Source organism: Hemitrygon akajei, chromosome 11 (genome assembly GCF_048418815.1).
Source record: "Hemitrygon akajei chromosome 11, sHemAka1.3, whole genome shotgun sequence".
Lineage (NCBI taxonomy): Eukaryota > Metazoa > Chordata > Chondrichthyes > Myliobatiformes > Dasyatidae > Hemitrygon > Hemitrygon akajei.
This window is the reverse complement of record NC_133134.1, coordinates 159,877,245-159,893,418: the sequence shown is the minus strand read 5'-3', so window position 1 is coordinate 159,893,418 and position 16,174 is coordinate 159,877,245. Positions and strand designations below refer to the sequence as shown.

Below are 16,174 nucleotides of genomic sequence, written 5' to 3'. Positions count from 1 at the left end.
AGGGAGTCTATTTCAAACACCCTATGTTATTCCTTTATCCTTGTAGCTTTCAATTCCCACCCAAATACCTTCACTGTCTTGATTCACCTCCTATCATAAGTAGCCTCATGTTTAAATTCTCTCTTATGTATATGGCTACTCGCCGCCCTTTACGATCTTTCCAAAGTAAAGTATATCTTTTAATACTATATTCATCACCATCCTTTGAGGTCTGGCAGGTTTCATGTATTGCTATTATATCATACTTAAACACAATTGCATATAATTCCAGCTCAATTATTTTATTCTTAAAACTTCCTGCATTCATACAGACCATCCTTAGTCTATTACTGATGTTTTCATCCTATTCCAACCATTTTTATATTTTTAAAGCCTGTAATCAGTTATGTCTTAATATGTTATTCTCTACTATGATGTTTAAACAGTTGTACCTGGCCTATTCCCTGCTCCCTCCCACCCCCATACCCAGTTTAAACTGTCCTCAACTAACTGAAGCATACCTCTGCCTAGTATGTTAATGCCCCTCCAGTTCAAATGCAACCTGTCCCGGTGATACAGGTTCCATCTGCCCCAAAAGGCACCTGAGTGTCCCATAAGCAACTAAGCAAGATTATTTGTATAGGGCTTTTCAAACTCAAGGCAGTTCAAAGTACTTTACATAGAACAAGATATAAAAATCAAATGTTAAATTTCAGACACTATATAAGAGAATAAAATCACAAAAATAGATACGATAAATAGAAGTTACAGTGCAGGAGATTCTAATTAAAATCTACAGGGAAAAGAAAAGTTTTAAGCCTCGATTTAAAGCAGCTTAAAGGGCGGTTCCAGTGACATCATCATCGAGAATGGCAGCTTAAGTCACTAGCTCCTCCGGAAAAATGCATATTAAGCCCCGTTAACCCATCAAATATAGTATTCTTCGAAAGTATTTGAACTGACAAGAGGGGCAAGAATGGGGAAAAAGAATGGAAATAAAAAAAGCGACATCGCAGAGCCTGTGGATGAGAGGGGTGCAATGAGTGGCTCTCCTACTCAACTGCGTGCTAGCGAGGCGGACGCTGGGCCTCGTTCAGATGAAGCGGCAAATATGATCGAAATTTCGAAAGAGATAAGGGAGTTCCAGAAAGATATAAAACAGCAGCTACATGATATTAAGTCAGAGCTCACCAACGTCAATCAAAAAATAGCGGTGGCAGAGACTTGAATTGAGAAGGCGGAAGATCGCGTTCAAAACGTGGTACGGATACTAAGTAAGACGAAAAAAATATTATATCAACAAGAAGGTAAACTGCTTGACCTGGAGGGAAGATCACGGCGGAAAAATATCAAAATATACAACATTCCCAAAGGAGCGGAGGGCTTGTCAATGACGGAGTTTGTCGGGAAGTTGCTACGGGACGTGCTGGAGCTTCCGTCGACTATGGAGCTGGAAATTGAGAGAGTGCATCTTGCGCTCGTCCTGAAGCCTACCCGAGATAGAGCAGATAAGCCACGCTCAATAATAATTAAATTCCTTCGATACTGTACCAAGGCGGAGATACTACAAAGGGCCTGCGGTAAGAAGAGGGTGTTTTTAGATGATAAATTAATATATTTCAACCAAGATTAACCCCTCCCCCCGCGGTCCTACAGAAATGTAAAGAATACTCTGAAGTAAAGTGAATACTAAAAGGATTAGATTTCAAACTCTGTACCCTGCTAAACTTCGAGTGTTTTATCAAGATGGGATCCAACTGTCTCAGACAGTGGAAGAGGCAACTACAGACATGAAGGCCAGAGGGTTGCCCGTCAGCATGATCAAACCGAGGGAAAGCCTGGCAGAAGAATTATCCCGCTCCGTTTGGGAAATAGTGCGAGAATCAAGAAGGCAAGAGACAGGAGGAGGCCGAGAGAAGTATATCGGGAAGAGACTGGGAGTTTTCCAAAGACAGCCCTCACCCCCTCCAGAAGAGCCGTAAGGTTTGGCTAACTTTAAAAATGTTGAGAAGCTAAATGGAAGCAAAAGTAGACGGTGATATACCTATTTCGAGAAATACTTATTATAATGTGGATTTTATATTACTTAGTTGTTATTCTTTATTCACTCACTTACTCCTTTTTCCCCACCAAAATGAGACTGTGTGTGTGTGTGTGTGTGTGTGTGTGTCTATATATATAGAGAGTCTGTCTATATAGTGTGTCTATATGTATATAGGAGGAGTACACAGGGAAATCTTTTCTGTGTAATGGATTTGTTCACCGACTTTTATGAATACTGCAATGGGGGCCCTCAACTCACAAGTATGAGGGGTTATCCCCCACAGCTAGACATTTTCAACGCAGGGTCATCTACCAGAGACCTCAGCCTTGGAATCACACATTTGTTGCCATTTTTGTTATTATTTGCATTTCTTGGTTCTTATTTGTTCAGGGAGTAGATGGATTAAGTTTTATTCTGCTAATCTGAATGATACATTGACAGATAAATACAGATGGCTAAGGACAAAGTAAAATTCATTTTTTTTAATGTCAATGGGCTACTAAATCCAATCAAACATAATAGAATTTTATCCAAAATGAAAAAAGAACATGCCCATGTAGTATATTTACAGGAGTCATTTAAGTGATAATGAGCATAGAAAACTAAAGAGAATGGGCTTCATTAATTTGTTTTTCTCCTCAGATAAATCAGGACGTAGGAGAGGAGTCGCTATTCTTATCTTAAGTAAGCTAAATTTTGAAAAAGTATTCGAAATGGGAGATAAAGAAGGCAGATATATTCTGGTAAGGGGGAATATAGATGGAAATTCAGTTACTCTATTGAATATATAAGCACCCCAGGGAAGTGATATTGGTTTCTTTCAGAAAATTACTGATATTACGGTAGCGGAAACAGAAGATCTCCTGATATGCGGAGGAGACTTAAATTTACAATTACAACCAAACTTAGACTCTTCCAATAGAAAAACCTATGAAACAAAATCCTTACATAAGAAAGTTAATACACTTTGTGAGGATGTTGGTTTAATTGATATATGGAGGGACCTTTTCCCCCACAGAAGGGATTACACTCATTATTCTGCTTCCCATTCTGTATATACAAAAATAGACTCTTTCATAACATTTGAAAAAGACAAAGACAAAATAAACAGCTGTGGAATTGGGACAATAGATGTAAGTGACCATGCACCTATATACTTATCTGTTGATTTTGACCTACAACCAAAGAATACTATTTGGAAACTAAATTCAAGTCTACTCAATGATCCATACTTTAAGGAACAAATTAAAAAAGAAATTGGTCTCTACTTAGAATTTAATGATAATGGAGAGGTTTCACCTCCCATTTTATGGGATACTCTGAAGGCTGTCTTAAGAGGGAAAATTATAGCGTTATCTTCATACAAGAAAAAAATAAACAATAAAACATTAGAGGAATTACAAAATAGGCTGAAGAACTAGAGAAAAAACAAATTGAATTTGGCACAGGATACATCAGGGGAAATTTTAAAAATTAGGAATGAAATTAATAGTTTGGCTAAGCAAGAAATCAGGAAAAATTGAATGTTTCTGAAACAGAGACATTATGAAAGTGGATCAAAGTCTATGAAAATACTGGCGTGGGAACTGAAAAAAAAGATAGCAGAAAATACAATTCATAGAACTAGGGACCCAAGAATGAAAATTATAAAAAATAAGCTAAGTGAAATTCAAAAAGCTTTTGAAGTGTTTTACAAAACTCTATATTCCAAAGTTCCAGGGGGAAGCATAACACAAATTGACACCTTCTTGAATTCTCGAGAGCTACTCACTTTAAGCGAAGAACAAAATAGAACGATGATTGCTGACATAACCAAAGTTGAATTAAAAGCTGCAATTAGTAGGCTTAAATTAAGCAAGTCACCAGGATCAGATGGGTATATGGCAGAGTGGTACAAAGAATTTAAAAATGATTTAATTCCTGTTTTACTCCCCACACTGAACTGGGCTCTAAAAAAGGCACAAATGCCACCCAGTTGGAAGGAAGCGATAATCTCAGCTATACCGAAAGAAGGCAAAGATAAAATGGAATGTCCCTTATGTCCCTCTAACCTACACCATAATTTGTGCCACACGTTAAATCTTCTCATCTCCTCCACCTTATCTGGACTGGTACATGGCACAGGCAGAACATCCAAGAAGACCACCTTGTCAGTTCTGTCCCTAAGCTTCCCACCTAACTCTGTAAATTTGTCTTGCAGAACTGAAAGCCTCCCCTTATCCATGTCATTTGTTCTGATGTAGACAAGACAATGTCACTAAAGACTCTAGCAAATTTCTACAGACCTATTGTGGAGAGCATCCTGACACCTGGTATGGAGGCTCCAATGCAAAGGAAAAAGCTGCAGAGGGCTGTAAACTCAGCCAAGGCCTTCGGCCCAAAGCGTTAACTGTACTTTTTTCAATAGATGCTGCCCTGCCTGCTGAGTTCTTCTAGCATTTTGTGTGTGTTGTCTACATTGGGCACCAGCCTCCCCACCACCGAGGACATCTTCAAATGGTAATGCCTCAAGAAGGTGGCATTCATCACTAAGAACCCTCACCTAGGACATACCTATTCACAGTATTACCATCAGAGAGGTGCTGCAAGAGCCCGAAGACTCAACATTTTAGGAACAGCATCTTCCGCTCTGCCATCAGATTTCTGAATAGTCCATGAATCCATCAACACTACCTCACTTATTTTGTTCTTTTGTATTATTAATTATATATTCTTATTGTTATAAATGTAAAGTGATTTTTATGTGTTGCACTGTACTGCTGCCGTAGAACAACAAACTTCACGACAAATGACAGTGATAATAAGCCCCATACTGGTTCTCATTACTCACTGTAGGATCTTGATGTTTGGAAATTGGTTGCTTGGTCAACAACAATGACTACTATTTAAAAGCATTTCAGTAGCTGCAAGATACTTCGGGACAACTCAAGCTGTGGAAGACATCGTACAATCACAAATTCTTTAACACAAAGTTCAAAGTAAATTTTATTATCAAAGTACATAAATGCCATCATATACAAACCCTGAGATTCATTTTCTTGTGGACATACTCAACAAATCTATAGAATAATAACTATATCAGAATCAATGAAAGACCACACATCTAGGGCGTTCAATTAGATTGCAAAAGACATCAAACTGTGCAAATGTATAAAGAATCAACAATAATATAAATAAATAATAAATACAGAGAACATGAGATGACGAGCCCTTGAAAGTGAGCTCCAGTCCTTAAGATATGTTGCAATACCATGCCACAAAAATAGATTTTCCAATACATACATCAATTTTGATCAATTTATAGGGTATCTGATGGGAACTGGGCTTTGAGCAAGATGAAGCACATAAATGATTCCAATAATGGGAGAGTCTCAGACAAGAGGGCACAGCCTCAGAATACAAGGACATTCCTTTAGCATAGAGATGAGTATGAATTGCTACAGCCAGAGGGTGCAGAATCTACAGGATTCATTACCATAGACATCAGTGGAGGCCAAGTTATTGGGTATACTGAAAGCTGAGAACTGATAGGTTCTTGATTAGTAAGGTTGTCAGACATTATGGGGAGAAGGCAGGAGAATGGGGTTGAGAGGGAAAATAAATCAGCCATGGTCAAAAGCAGAGCAGATTCAATGGGCCCAAAGGACTAATTCTGCTTCTTATGGCTTATGGTTGAACTTGCACACTGGGACTCAGAAGACATGTGCCACAATGCTCCAGAATTACATGCCTAGTTATAAATTAAGTTGTCAATAAATCTCACATTATGTAAAACAAGGTTTACAACCAATATATAGCTGATAATATTGTACTTACTTCATGGAACACATTCCCTGTATATGGGGACACTCCTAGATCCAGCAAAGATAGCCCTTCCACGACTGAAACAGAAGCAAACAAACATTACTTAACTCAGTTGCTTTACAGAATCAAATATGAAGTGACTGAACTCATCAACTTCAGAGACGACTTAGAACACTGAACATTACAACACAGTACAGGCCCTTTGGCCCAAAATGTTGTCCTAAATAGCCCATCCATGTGCCTAATGGAGAGGTTCCTAAATGTTCCCTAATGTATCTGCCTTTACCCACGCTCCTGGCAAGGTGTTCCATATATCCACCACTCTCTGTGTAACTTACCTCTGACCTTCCTATACTTCCTGGAGGGAACTTAAAAACTTAAAATTATTCAGGATTGTTTAATGTAATTTGCAATACACAAATGTAAAGGAGAACAAAATAACTGTTACTCTGCAGCACAAAAAAAAGCACAATAAAAAAACCAATAAATATAAATACATAAAATAGCTTATAGCTTATATACATAGATCGGTTGTATGTCCATAAAGTGATGCTAGGCATAGTCGTGTCTCTACATAAGGTGACTGAAATTATAAAGTGATGGTGGTGGGGGTGTGGAGCAGTGGGTGGAGGTGTTGATCCTGGTGTGGGTGCTACATAGACTCCTCCCTGATGGGAGTGGTACAAACAGTCCACAGGCAGGGTGGGTGGGATCCTTCACCATGCCGTCTACTTTATCTATGCTTCTTATCATCTTGTACACCTCTATCAAGTCCCTTCTCATCCTCTTTTGCTGCAAAGAGAAAAGCCATAGCTCACTCAATCTATCCTCATGAGACATGTCCTCTAGTCCAGGCAGAATCTTGGTAAATCTCCTATGCACCCTCTCTAAATTTTCTACATTCTTCCTAAAATGACCAGAACTGAACACAATACTCCAAGAGTTTTATAGAGCTGCAACATTACCTCGAGGCTCTTGAATGTCCCATACACCTTCTTAACCACCCTATCAATTTGCTGGCAACTTTGAGGCATCTACAGATACGGATCTCAAGATACCTCTGCTGCATCACACTTCTAAGAATTCTGCCATTAACCATGCATTCTGCTTCAAAATTTAACCTTCCTGAGTGTATGATTTCACACTTCGAGGTTGAACTCCATCTGCCACTTCTAAAAATGTACCTGAGTCCTGGGCTTTAGCTCCAATCAAGAATTCAGATATTTCCCATCAACGCACAGGACTTCTCAGAGTCTGCTCCAAGCAGAGAAGTTGTGAGAAATATTGCACACCAGGTGGATCATACTCCACTCCACTTCCCATTCGCAGAGAATCCTGTAAACGCCAGCCATCCTGAGTCCCAGGTCATCTTTGATGCATATAAGCTATGATTTGAGCTTCCTTACGAGTTTGTGGATAGTATTAATCCAGAATTTCTTCAGGATCCTGGCAATCCTTCAAGAAACAGTGGAAATATAGGGAAAGTAGGCAGTAGCAAGGGCTCCTCCTTGTTGTTAGGCTTCCTGGTATCTCTGTCAGCTCTTTTAAAGGCCTGATTGATCTCCTTCACCTTGTAGCTATTCTATAGGAACGTTATGCATAATCATCTTAATTCCTCATGGAGACTCTCAGGATTCCCCGTGAATGCAAAGCAGTGCACATCGGCCGGATGGGACACACAGGAGATGTATCTGTTTGGGTTAGCCGGAGAAATCAGCAACAGCAGAACATTGCATTCACAATGGCCAAAGAATTGACTTTGGTGGTGCAGAACTACAGTGTCACGCCAACGGCTTTTGGGGTTGCCTGGTGAAGGAAGCCATTGAAATAAAACTAGAGAAAAAGAATTTTAACAAAGACTAAGGTCTCACTCTAAGTAACAACTGGAATTCAATTGTAAACAAAGTGGGACTGTGGAAACCTGATTAGATGAGGACTCACCAATCAGGAGGGACGGACAATGGGGGTATAAATACCACCAGACTAGACATGCCTGAGGAAGATGGCAGAGTTTGTCATCAAAATATCAGTAAAAATACAAAAAGAAATAAATGATAATAATAATAAATAAGCAAGAAATATCAAGAACATGAGATGAAGAGGGGGGATGGCTTTGATGGACTGGACTGGGCCGTATCCACTACTTTTTGTAGGATTTTTTATTCAAGGGCATTGGTGCTTCCATACCAGGCTGTGATGTAACCAGTCAATATACTCTCCACTGCACATCTATAGAGCTTCGTCAAAGCTTTAGATGTCATACCAAATCTACACAAGCTCCTAAGGAAGCAGAGGTGGTGTTGCGCTTTCTTCATAATTGCACTTACATGCTGGGCCCAGGACAGGTCCTCTGAAATGATAACACCAAGGAATTTAAAGTTGCTGATCCTTCGATGAGGACTGGGTCATGGACCTCTGGTTTCCTCCCCCTGAAATCAATAATCAGCTCCTTGGTCTTGCTGACATTGAGTAAGAGGATATTGTTATGGCACCTATCAGCCAGATTTTCAACCTCCCTCCTATACATTGATTCATCACCATCTTTGATTCAGCCTATGACAGTGGTGTCATCAAACTTGAATATGGCATTGGAGCTGTGCTAGCCACATTGTCCTAAGTGTAAAGTAAGTAGATCAGGGGGCTAAGCACACAGCCTGGTGCTGCACCTATGCTGATGAAATTCATGGCGGAGATGGTGTTGCCAATCTGAACTAACTGGGGTCTACAAGTGGGGAAATCGATAATCCAGTTGCTCAAGGAGGTATTGAGGCCAAGGTCTTGGAGTTTATTGATTAGTTTTGAGGGGATTGTAGTATTAAACACCAAGCTGTAGTCATGCACTTATGTATGATGTTTGTATTTTTGCTGCCAGATGTTCCAGTGTTGAGTGAAGAGCCAATGAGATGGCATCTGCTGTGAACGTGTTCTGCTGGTAGGCAAATTGTGCAGATCCAAGTTGCTCTCAGGCAGGAGTTTCATCACCAACCTCTCAAAACACTTCATCACTGTGGATGGAAGTGCTAACAGACAATGGACACTGAGGCAGAAAATAAATATTCCAGCAATAAACTGCAAAGTATATAAACAGCAAAGAGGATGCTGTCCAAGTTGCATGCCATTTTGGACAATGACTCCCATCCACTCCATAATGTACTGGTTAGGCACAGGAGTACATTCAGCCAGAGACTCATTCCACCGAGATGTAACACTGAACGTCATAAGAAGTCATTCCTACCTGTGGCCATCAAACTTCACAACTCCTCCCTCAGAGTGTCAGACACCCTGAGCCAATAGGCTGGTCCTGGACTTATTTCCACTTGGCATGATTAACTTATTATTTAATTATTTATGGTTTTATATTGCTATATTTCTTCACTATTCTTGGTTGGTGCGGCTGGAACAAAACCCAATTTCCCTCAGGATCAATAAAGTATGTCTGTCTGTATCACTACCTTTCAGGACTTAGAATTCACTTTAATAAGACTTTTTATTTTACTCAGAGATACAGCAAGGAATGGACCCTTCCAGTGCAATGAGCCACACCACCCAGCAACCCACCGATTTAAACTTGGCCTAATCACAGGACAATTTACAATTATCAATTAACCTACTAACCAGGATGTCTTTGGACTGTGGGAGGAAACCAGAGCACCTGGAAGAAACCCACACGGTTCAAGGAGAGGACCTTACAAACTCCTTACAGACAACGTTGGAATTGAACTCTGCACCCTGACACTCCGAGCTGTAATAGTGTTGCACTAATTGCTACGCTACTATATTGCCCCTGTTGTGGTAAGATTGTGGTAAGCTTTGTATTTCCAAAGTGCCATTCTTTTGAGGTACCACAAGCCATTACTGGAATGCATAGATCATACTTTGGCATTATTTCAAAGAATAGCAGACGGAATTTCCCCAGCATCCTAGTCAATTGTTATTCAGCAACCAACATTCGTGTGAAGAGATTACAGTATCTGGTCCTTGATGTGGGAATGAGTAAAATAAACTTTAGTTTTAAGCACAAAAACTCATCATGACCTGAACCTAAAAGGCAAACACAAGGAAATCTGCAGATGCTGGAAATTCAAGTAACACATACAAAATGCTGGTGGAACACCGTCAGGACAAAGGATCTCGGCCCGAAATGTCAACAGTGCTTCTTCCTATAGATGCTGCCTGGCCTGCTGTGTTCCACCAGCATTTTGTGTGTGTTGCATGACCTGAACCTGCATGGTTAAGAGTCATTGAGGCTAACATAAGCATTGCATTTTACCAATCAATCAAGAAAACATACAACTTTGATAGATGGACATGATCTGAAACTCGCTCCCTGGAAGATCTTTCAAAAGCGAGGCTGATAGGCACACACTTGGCAGAACATAATTTTCAAGGCTGAAGAGTGTGGGAAATGGGAATGAAGTGACACTCACAAAATGCTGGAGCAACTCAGCAGGTCAGGCAACATCTAGAGAAAAGAATAAATAGTTGACGTTTTGGGTCGAGACACTTATTCAGGACAGAAAAAGGGAGAAGACACCAGAATAAAAAGGGTCAGGGAGGGGAAGGAGGCTAGCCAGAAGATGATAGGTGAAGCCAGGTGTGAGAAAGGTCAAGGGCTGGAGGAGGAGGAACCTGATGAGACAGAAGAGTGGACCACAGAAGAAAGGATAGGAGGTGGGGATCCAGGGGGAGGTGATAGACAGGTGAGAATAGATGAGAAGCCACAGTGGGCAATGGGAGCTTTAATTACCTGTAGGAGAAATTGATATTAATGGCATCAGGTTGGAGGCTACCCAGAAGGAATATAAGATGTTGCTCCTCCACCCTGAGGGTGGCCTCATCTTGGCACGGGGAGGCCATGGATTGACATGTTGAAATGGGACTGTGAATTGGAATTAAAGTGTTTGGCCACCGGGAAGTTCTGCCTTTGGCAAATGGAGCAGAGGTGCGAATGGCTCTACAAGGAGCTTGAACGGATCAGTGCAGCAACGATTCTACAATCTCATTCTATGCTCTTTGTGGGGGACTGCTGAGCACAAGCTGGCCCGTACTAAGCAGCTGGTAAGCTGCATCTACCTACGGTGCACTTTCCTTGTAACATTATCATTTGTATTCTGTCATTGCCTGTAGTACTAGCTTAGTCCCCTGGTCACGGTCACGTGAAGCCATGGAAGCAGGTGGTGGATGGTCATATAAGCAGCCGGTGCACATCACAAGTCCTGGTTACGTGACCACTGACAACAGGCAGACAATCTCTGAAGAGTATTGATAGTGGCTGGGGTCACCCACCTTGTAAAGACACTGCCCAGAAGAAGGCAACAGCAAACTATTTCTGTAGAAAAATTTGCCAAGAACAATCACGGTCATGGATAAGACCATGAATACCCACATCATATGACATGGCACATAACGAACAAACTACTTATATTCACTCATGTTCTGGATTGATCTGTATGAGTGACACGCAAAGTGTTTCACTCCTCTCGCAACCTTTTAAGTGTCTAGAAAATACTTGAACCATCAAGTCAAGAAAGACTACAGACAAAAACTACAGCTATAAAAGAGATGGTGTACAAACAGGTTTTTTTCCCACTGGAGCAGTACAGGTTGATAAAAGTTGATCATCACAAATAAGAGAAAGTCTGCAGATGCTGGAAATCCGAGCAGCACACGCAACATGCTGGAGGAACTCAGCAGGCCAGGCAGCATCGATGTAAAAAAGTACAGTCGAAGATTCAGGTCCAAAGCAACCCACACAAAATTCTGGAGGAATTCAGCAGGTCAGGCAGCATCTATGAAAAAGAATTAACATCGAAATTTCAGGCCAAGACCCTTCATCAGGACTGGAAAAAAGATGAGGTCAGCATAAGAAGGTGGTGGGAGGGGAGGAAGAAGTACAAGGTGGTAGGTGATAAGTGAAATTGGAAGAGTGACTGATGAAAGAGATACAGGGCTGGAGGGGGAATCTGATAGGAGAGGGTAGAAGCGGCAAAGACATGCTCAGCAGGAAGGAGATGGTGCTGTTATAATGGGTCTGGGTGAGCACATGGTGGAAGAGTCAGAGAGCCACAAAGATCACAGAGGGGGGACTAGTAAGAGAGAGAGCTCACAAAGGGGGGAGTGCAATGTCCAATACTGGAGTCCCAACCTGGAAACCCCTGCTGGAGAGGGCATATATATAAGGTGAGCAAAGGAATTTCTTTTTTAAACAAGAGTGGTGGATATCTGGAATGTGCTACCAGAGGTAATAGTGGATGCAAACATGGTCGAGAAATTTAAAGGGGTTTGAGATAGGCACGTGAATGAGCAGAGAATGAAGGGATCTGGATGAAAGGGTTAGTTTCGCTAGCTCCCGGTTTAATTAGCTTGAGGCACGATTGTGGGGTGAAAGGTCTGTTCCTGTGCTCATCTGTTCTACTGGTTTAAGAACAGCTAGTTTCCTTCAACTATTTGATTCTTGAACCAACCTGCACCACCCTAATCACTCCCTCAGTATGGCAACACTATGATCACTCTGCACCATTTGTTTTAATAGTGCATCTTGTAAAAATTGTGTATAATTTGATTAATTTATGACTTTCTTGTGAATACTGCTTACCTGATGCAATATGCCTATGATGCTGCAGCAGGATTTTCATTGCACTTATGCATACATGTACTTGTGCATATGACAATAAATTACTTCTATATTGTGTCTCTGTACATGTGACAATAAAAATAATTGCAATTACTATATTCTGACCGACTGCCTGTAAGGAATTTGTATGTTCTCCCCTGACTGTGTGGGTTTCCTCCGGGTGCTCTGATTTCCTCCCACAGTCCAAAGTCATACTGGTTGGTAAATTAATTGGTCATTGTAAATTGTTCTGTGATTAGGCTAGAATGAAATCAGGGGATGCTGGACAGTGCAGTTCGAAGGGCTGGAGATTCCTCACTGTATCTTAATAAATAAATAAATAGCTGCTTAAATATAGACATTTACCATACTTTCACAACTTTAGTTCCAACCCAGCAGGCCACGCTAATGAAACTAGAGTCACAATGAAGTGACACAAGAGACTACAGATTCTGGATTTTGAAGTACCAAATTGTTCTACAAACTCAGTGGGATAAGTAACAACTGTGGAAGGAGGGGAATGGTAATATTTCAGGCCAAAATATTTCAGAGGAATCTGAGTGGGAGCTTCTTCACTGCAAGTGTGGAACAAGCACAAGTGGTATTCTTACAGATTCAATTGTGTATTTAAGAGAAGTTTGCAATCGTGCATGGATGGGAGGGGTCTGAAGGGATGTAGTCTAGCTGCATGTAGATGGGACTAGGCAGATCGGTCTGCATAGACTAGATGGGCCGAAGGGCCCGCTTCTGAGCTGAAGCACTCTACGACTACCAAGATGGAATATGAGATGCCCTCCTGTATAGATGCTGCCTAACCTGCTGAGTTCACCAGCATTTAATAAAGGGTTTTCGCCCGAAACGTTGACCGAGCATTTCCTTTCATAGATGCTGCCTGACCTGCTGAGTTTCTCCAGCACATTCTGTGTCTATGTGCTGGGTCAGATTTCCAGCACCTGCGGTATCTCCTGGGTCTCGGTGCCCACACCTGGAGCTCTGGCCCACTGGGAGGACCGTCACGGAGCTGCCACTCAAGGCCGGCCCGCCACAGCTACAACAAATACCTCGCTTCCAGGAGTTCAGGGGCGACACCACCTCCACTCGCTCTGAGATGAACTCCACCAGCGAAGAGCGGAACAGCACAGCCCTGACGGTGATCGCCACGGCCACCAACAGCACCAAGGAAGCTACCATTGTCCCAACCACCAGCCCCGGTTGGGAGCGGAGAGCGTAGCGGAAATGACGTCAGCGCGCAATAGTCACTGGGAAGTGTAGTTCCTCTGTGCTGCAAACCACTAGGGCTTCAAAGACCTCAAAGCCACTGGAGTTTCGTTCCGTCCTCCCCCTTCACAGATGTTTCTCGACCCGCTGAGTTCTTCCAGGGGACTGTTTATTCCTCCATAGTCCAGCATCTGCAGTCTCTAAAATATTAAACCTCTTATTTATTCTTGGGAGCAGGGATTCCCAATCTGTTTTATGCCATGGACTACTACAATTGACCAAATGAATACATTTTGTAAAACAGCGGATATATGTGGATGTACACTCTCAAAATGCTGGAGGAACCTTCCCCTCCAAAGATGTTGCCTGACCTGCTGATTTACTCCAGAATTGTATGTGTGTTGATCAAGATTTCAGCATCTGCAGAATCTCTTGTGTTTATGAATTATGGGAAACTTTGTTGTACAGTTGTAGAGTCGGTGAAAAGTACAGCACAGAAACAGGCCTTTCGGCCAATCTCATCTGTGCTGAACCATTTAAACTGCCTACTATCTACTTCATCTCAATGTTGTGTGCCTCCGTCGATGATCTCTCAGCCTCCTTCACTCCAAGGAACACAACCCAGACTACACAACCTCTCCACATAGTTGAATAGCTCCAGATCTGACAACATCCAGTACAGCTGATGACACCACTGTGGTGGGCCATATTAAAGGTGCTGATAAATCAGCATTCAGGAGGGAGATGGAAAATTTGCCTGAGTGATGTAACAACAATAACCTCTCACTCAGTGTCAGTAAGACCAAGAAACTGATTGTAGACTTCAGGAGAGGGAAAGCAGAGGTCCATGAGCCAGTAATCATCAGAAGATCAGAGGTGGAGAGGGTAAGTAACTTTAAATTCCTGGGCGTCTCTATCTCAGAGAACCTGTCCTAGACACGTCATGTAAATATAATTGTAAAGAATGCACAGCAGTGCCTCTTCTTCCTTAGGAGTCAGCACAACATCGAGGGCCGAAGGGCCTGTACTGTGCTGTAGTATTCTCGTGTCTAGTGTCTCTGCGGAAATTCGGCATGTCATCAAAAAACCTGACAAACTTCTACAGGTGTGTAGTGTGGAGTGTATTGATTGGCTGAATTACAGCCTGGTATGGGAACACCAGTGCCTTTGAATGGAAAATCCTACAAAAGATAGTAGATTCAGCCCAGTACATCATGGGTAAAACCCTTCCAACCATTGAGCACATCTGAATGAAACGTTGCTGTAGAAAAGCAGCATCCACCATCAAAGATCCTCACCATCCAGGCCATGAACTTTTCTTACTGCTGCCATCAGGTCGAAGGTACAAATGCCTCAGGACTCGAACCATCAGATTCAAGAACAGTTACTACCCCTCGATCATCAGGCCCTTGAACAAAAAAGGATAACTACACTCATTCTATTTCTGGTGTTCCCACAACCAACTTTGTCACTTTAAGGACTCTTCAGCTTTTTATTTCATGCTCTCGTTATTTACTGCTATTTATTTGTATTTGCATTTTCTTGTTCTTTGATCCTGTTTACAGTGATTTGCTAAGTACACCTGCAGGACCAAGAATCTTAGGGCTGTATGTGGTGACATGTATGTACTCTGATAATAATTTTTGCTTGGAGGTTGAACTTTCAACTTTGAACCACTGCAATCACAGCCTCCCCCTAGTGTGGTGACCAGAACTACACACCGTTTTCCCGTGGATGCCTACACAGACCGTAAGACTTTAAGACATAGGAGCAGAATTAGGTATTCAGCCCACGAAGTCTACTCTACCATTTGATCAGAGCTGACTTAAAAGTTCAAAGTAAATTTATCATCAAAGTACATATACATCACCATATGCAACCCTGAGATTCATTTTCTTGCAGGCATACTCAATAAATCCACAACAGAATAATAATCATAACAGAATCAATGAAAGACAACACCAACTTGGGGGTTCAACTAGTGTACGAAAGATAACAAACTGTGCAAGTACAAAATGAAATCATGGTTGGCGGTGGTTGGTGTCTGCCTGTCTCAAAGGACAATGGGTGATGATGATCACCATCACAAGCCTGGGCGGAAGGTCTGGAGATCTTGAGATGCCCAGTTGTCAAGATCCCCCTCTCGGCCTCACCAGTGTAGTCCAAAGGAAAGCTTATGAAGCAATACGTTTCTCACCAGCTTGGCTGCAGGAGCTGCCGGAAGGACGTTCAATGACAACCAGCCACCTTAGGGGCTCCACTCCGGATTTTCTGTTTGAGTTTACTCCCGTAGCCTTAATCTCTCCCGAGGCTGCCCACAAGCCAGCGGGGCTATTTACCATAGCTGGGGATCTGGTTCACGAGCACCAGGGCGCGTCCACGTGCCGGTGGGCCTGAGTGCTATGTGTGCTGGGGCCGGACCTCCTCCCCGTCCTCTGCAGTTCAGCCTGAGTCCAAAAGGAGTTCAGCTTCCGTGTGTTGCAAGTGAGGAGGCATTACATGAGGCTTGCTGTTGG

The 16,174-nt window shown here is 42.1% G+C and overlaps 1 protein-coding gene across 1 annotated transcript in view; it reads right to left on the bottom strand.

The window, feature by feature from the left end:
* The window catches only part of pigu (phosphatidylinositol glycan anchor biosynthesis, class U), a 60,831-nt gene extending 47,153 nt beyond the window's left edge, over positions 1-13,678 (bottom strand). The window contains exons 1-2 of the mRNA XM_073062071.1: positions 13,502-13,678; positions 5,840-5,904 (exon numbers count right to left, since the gene is read on the bottom strand). Coding sequence (XP_072918172.1) covers positions 5,840-5,904; positions 13,502-13,631 — 195 coding nt within the window. The 5' untranslated portion in view covers positions 13,632-13,678. The remainder of the gene's footprint in view (positions 1-5,839; positions 5,905-13,501) is intronic.
* Between the last annotated feature and the right edge of the window lie 2,496 nt (positions 13,679-16,174).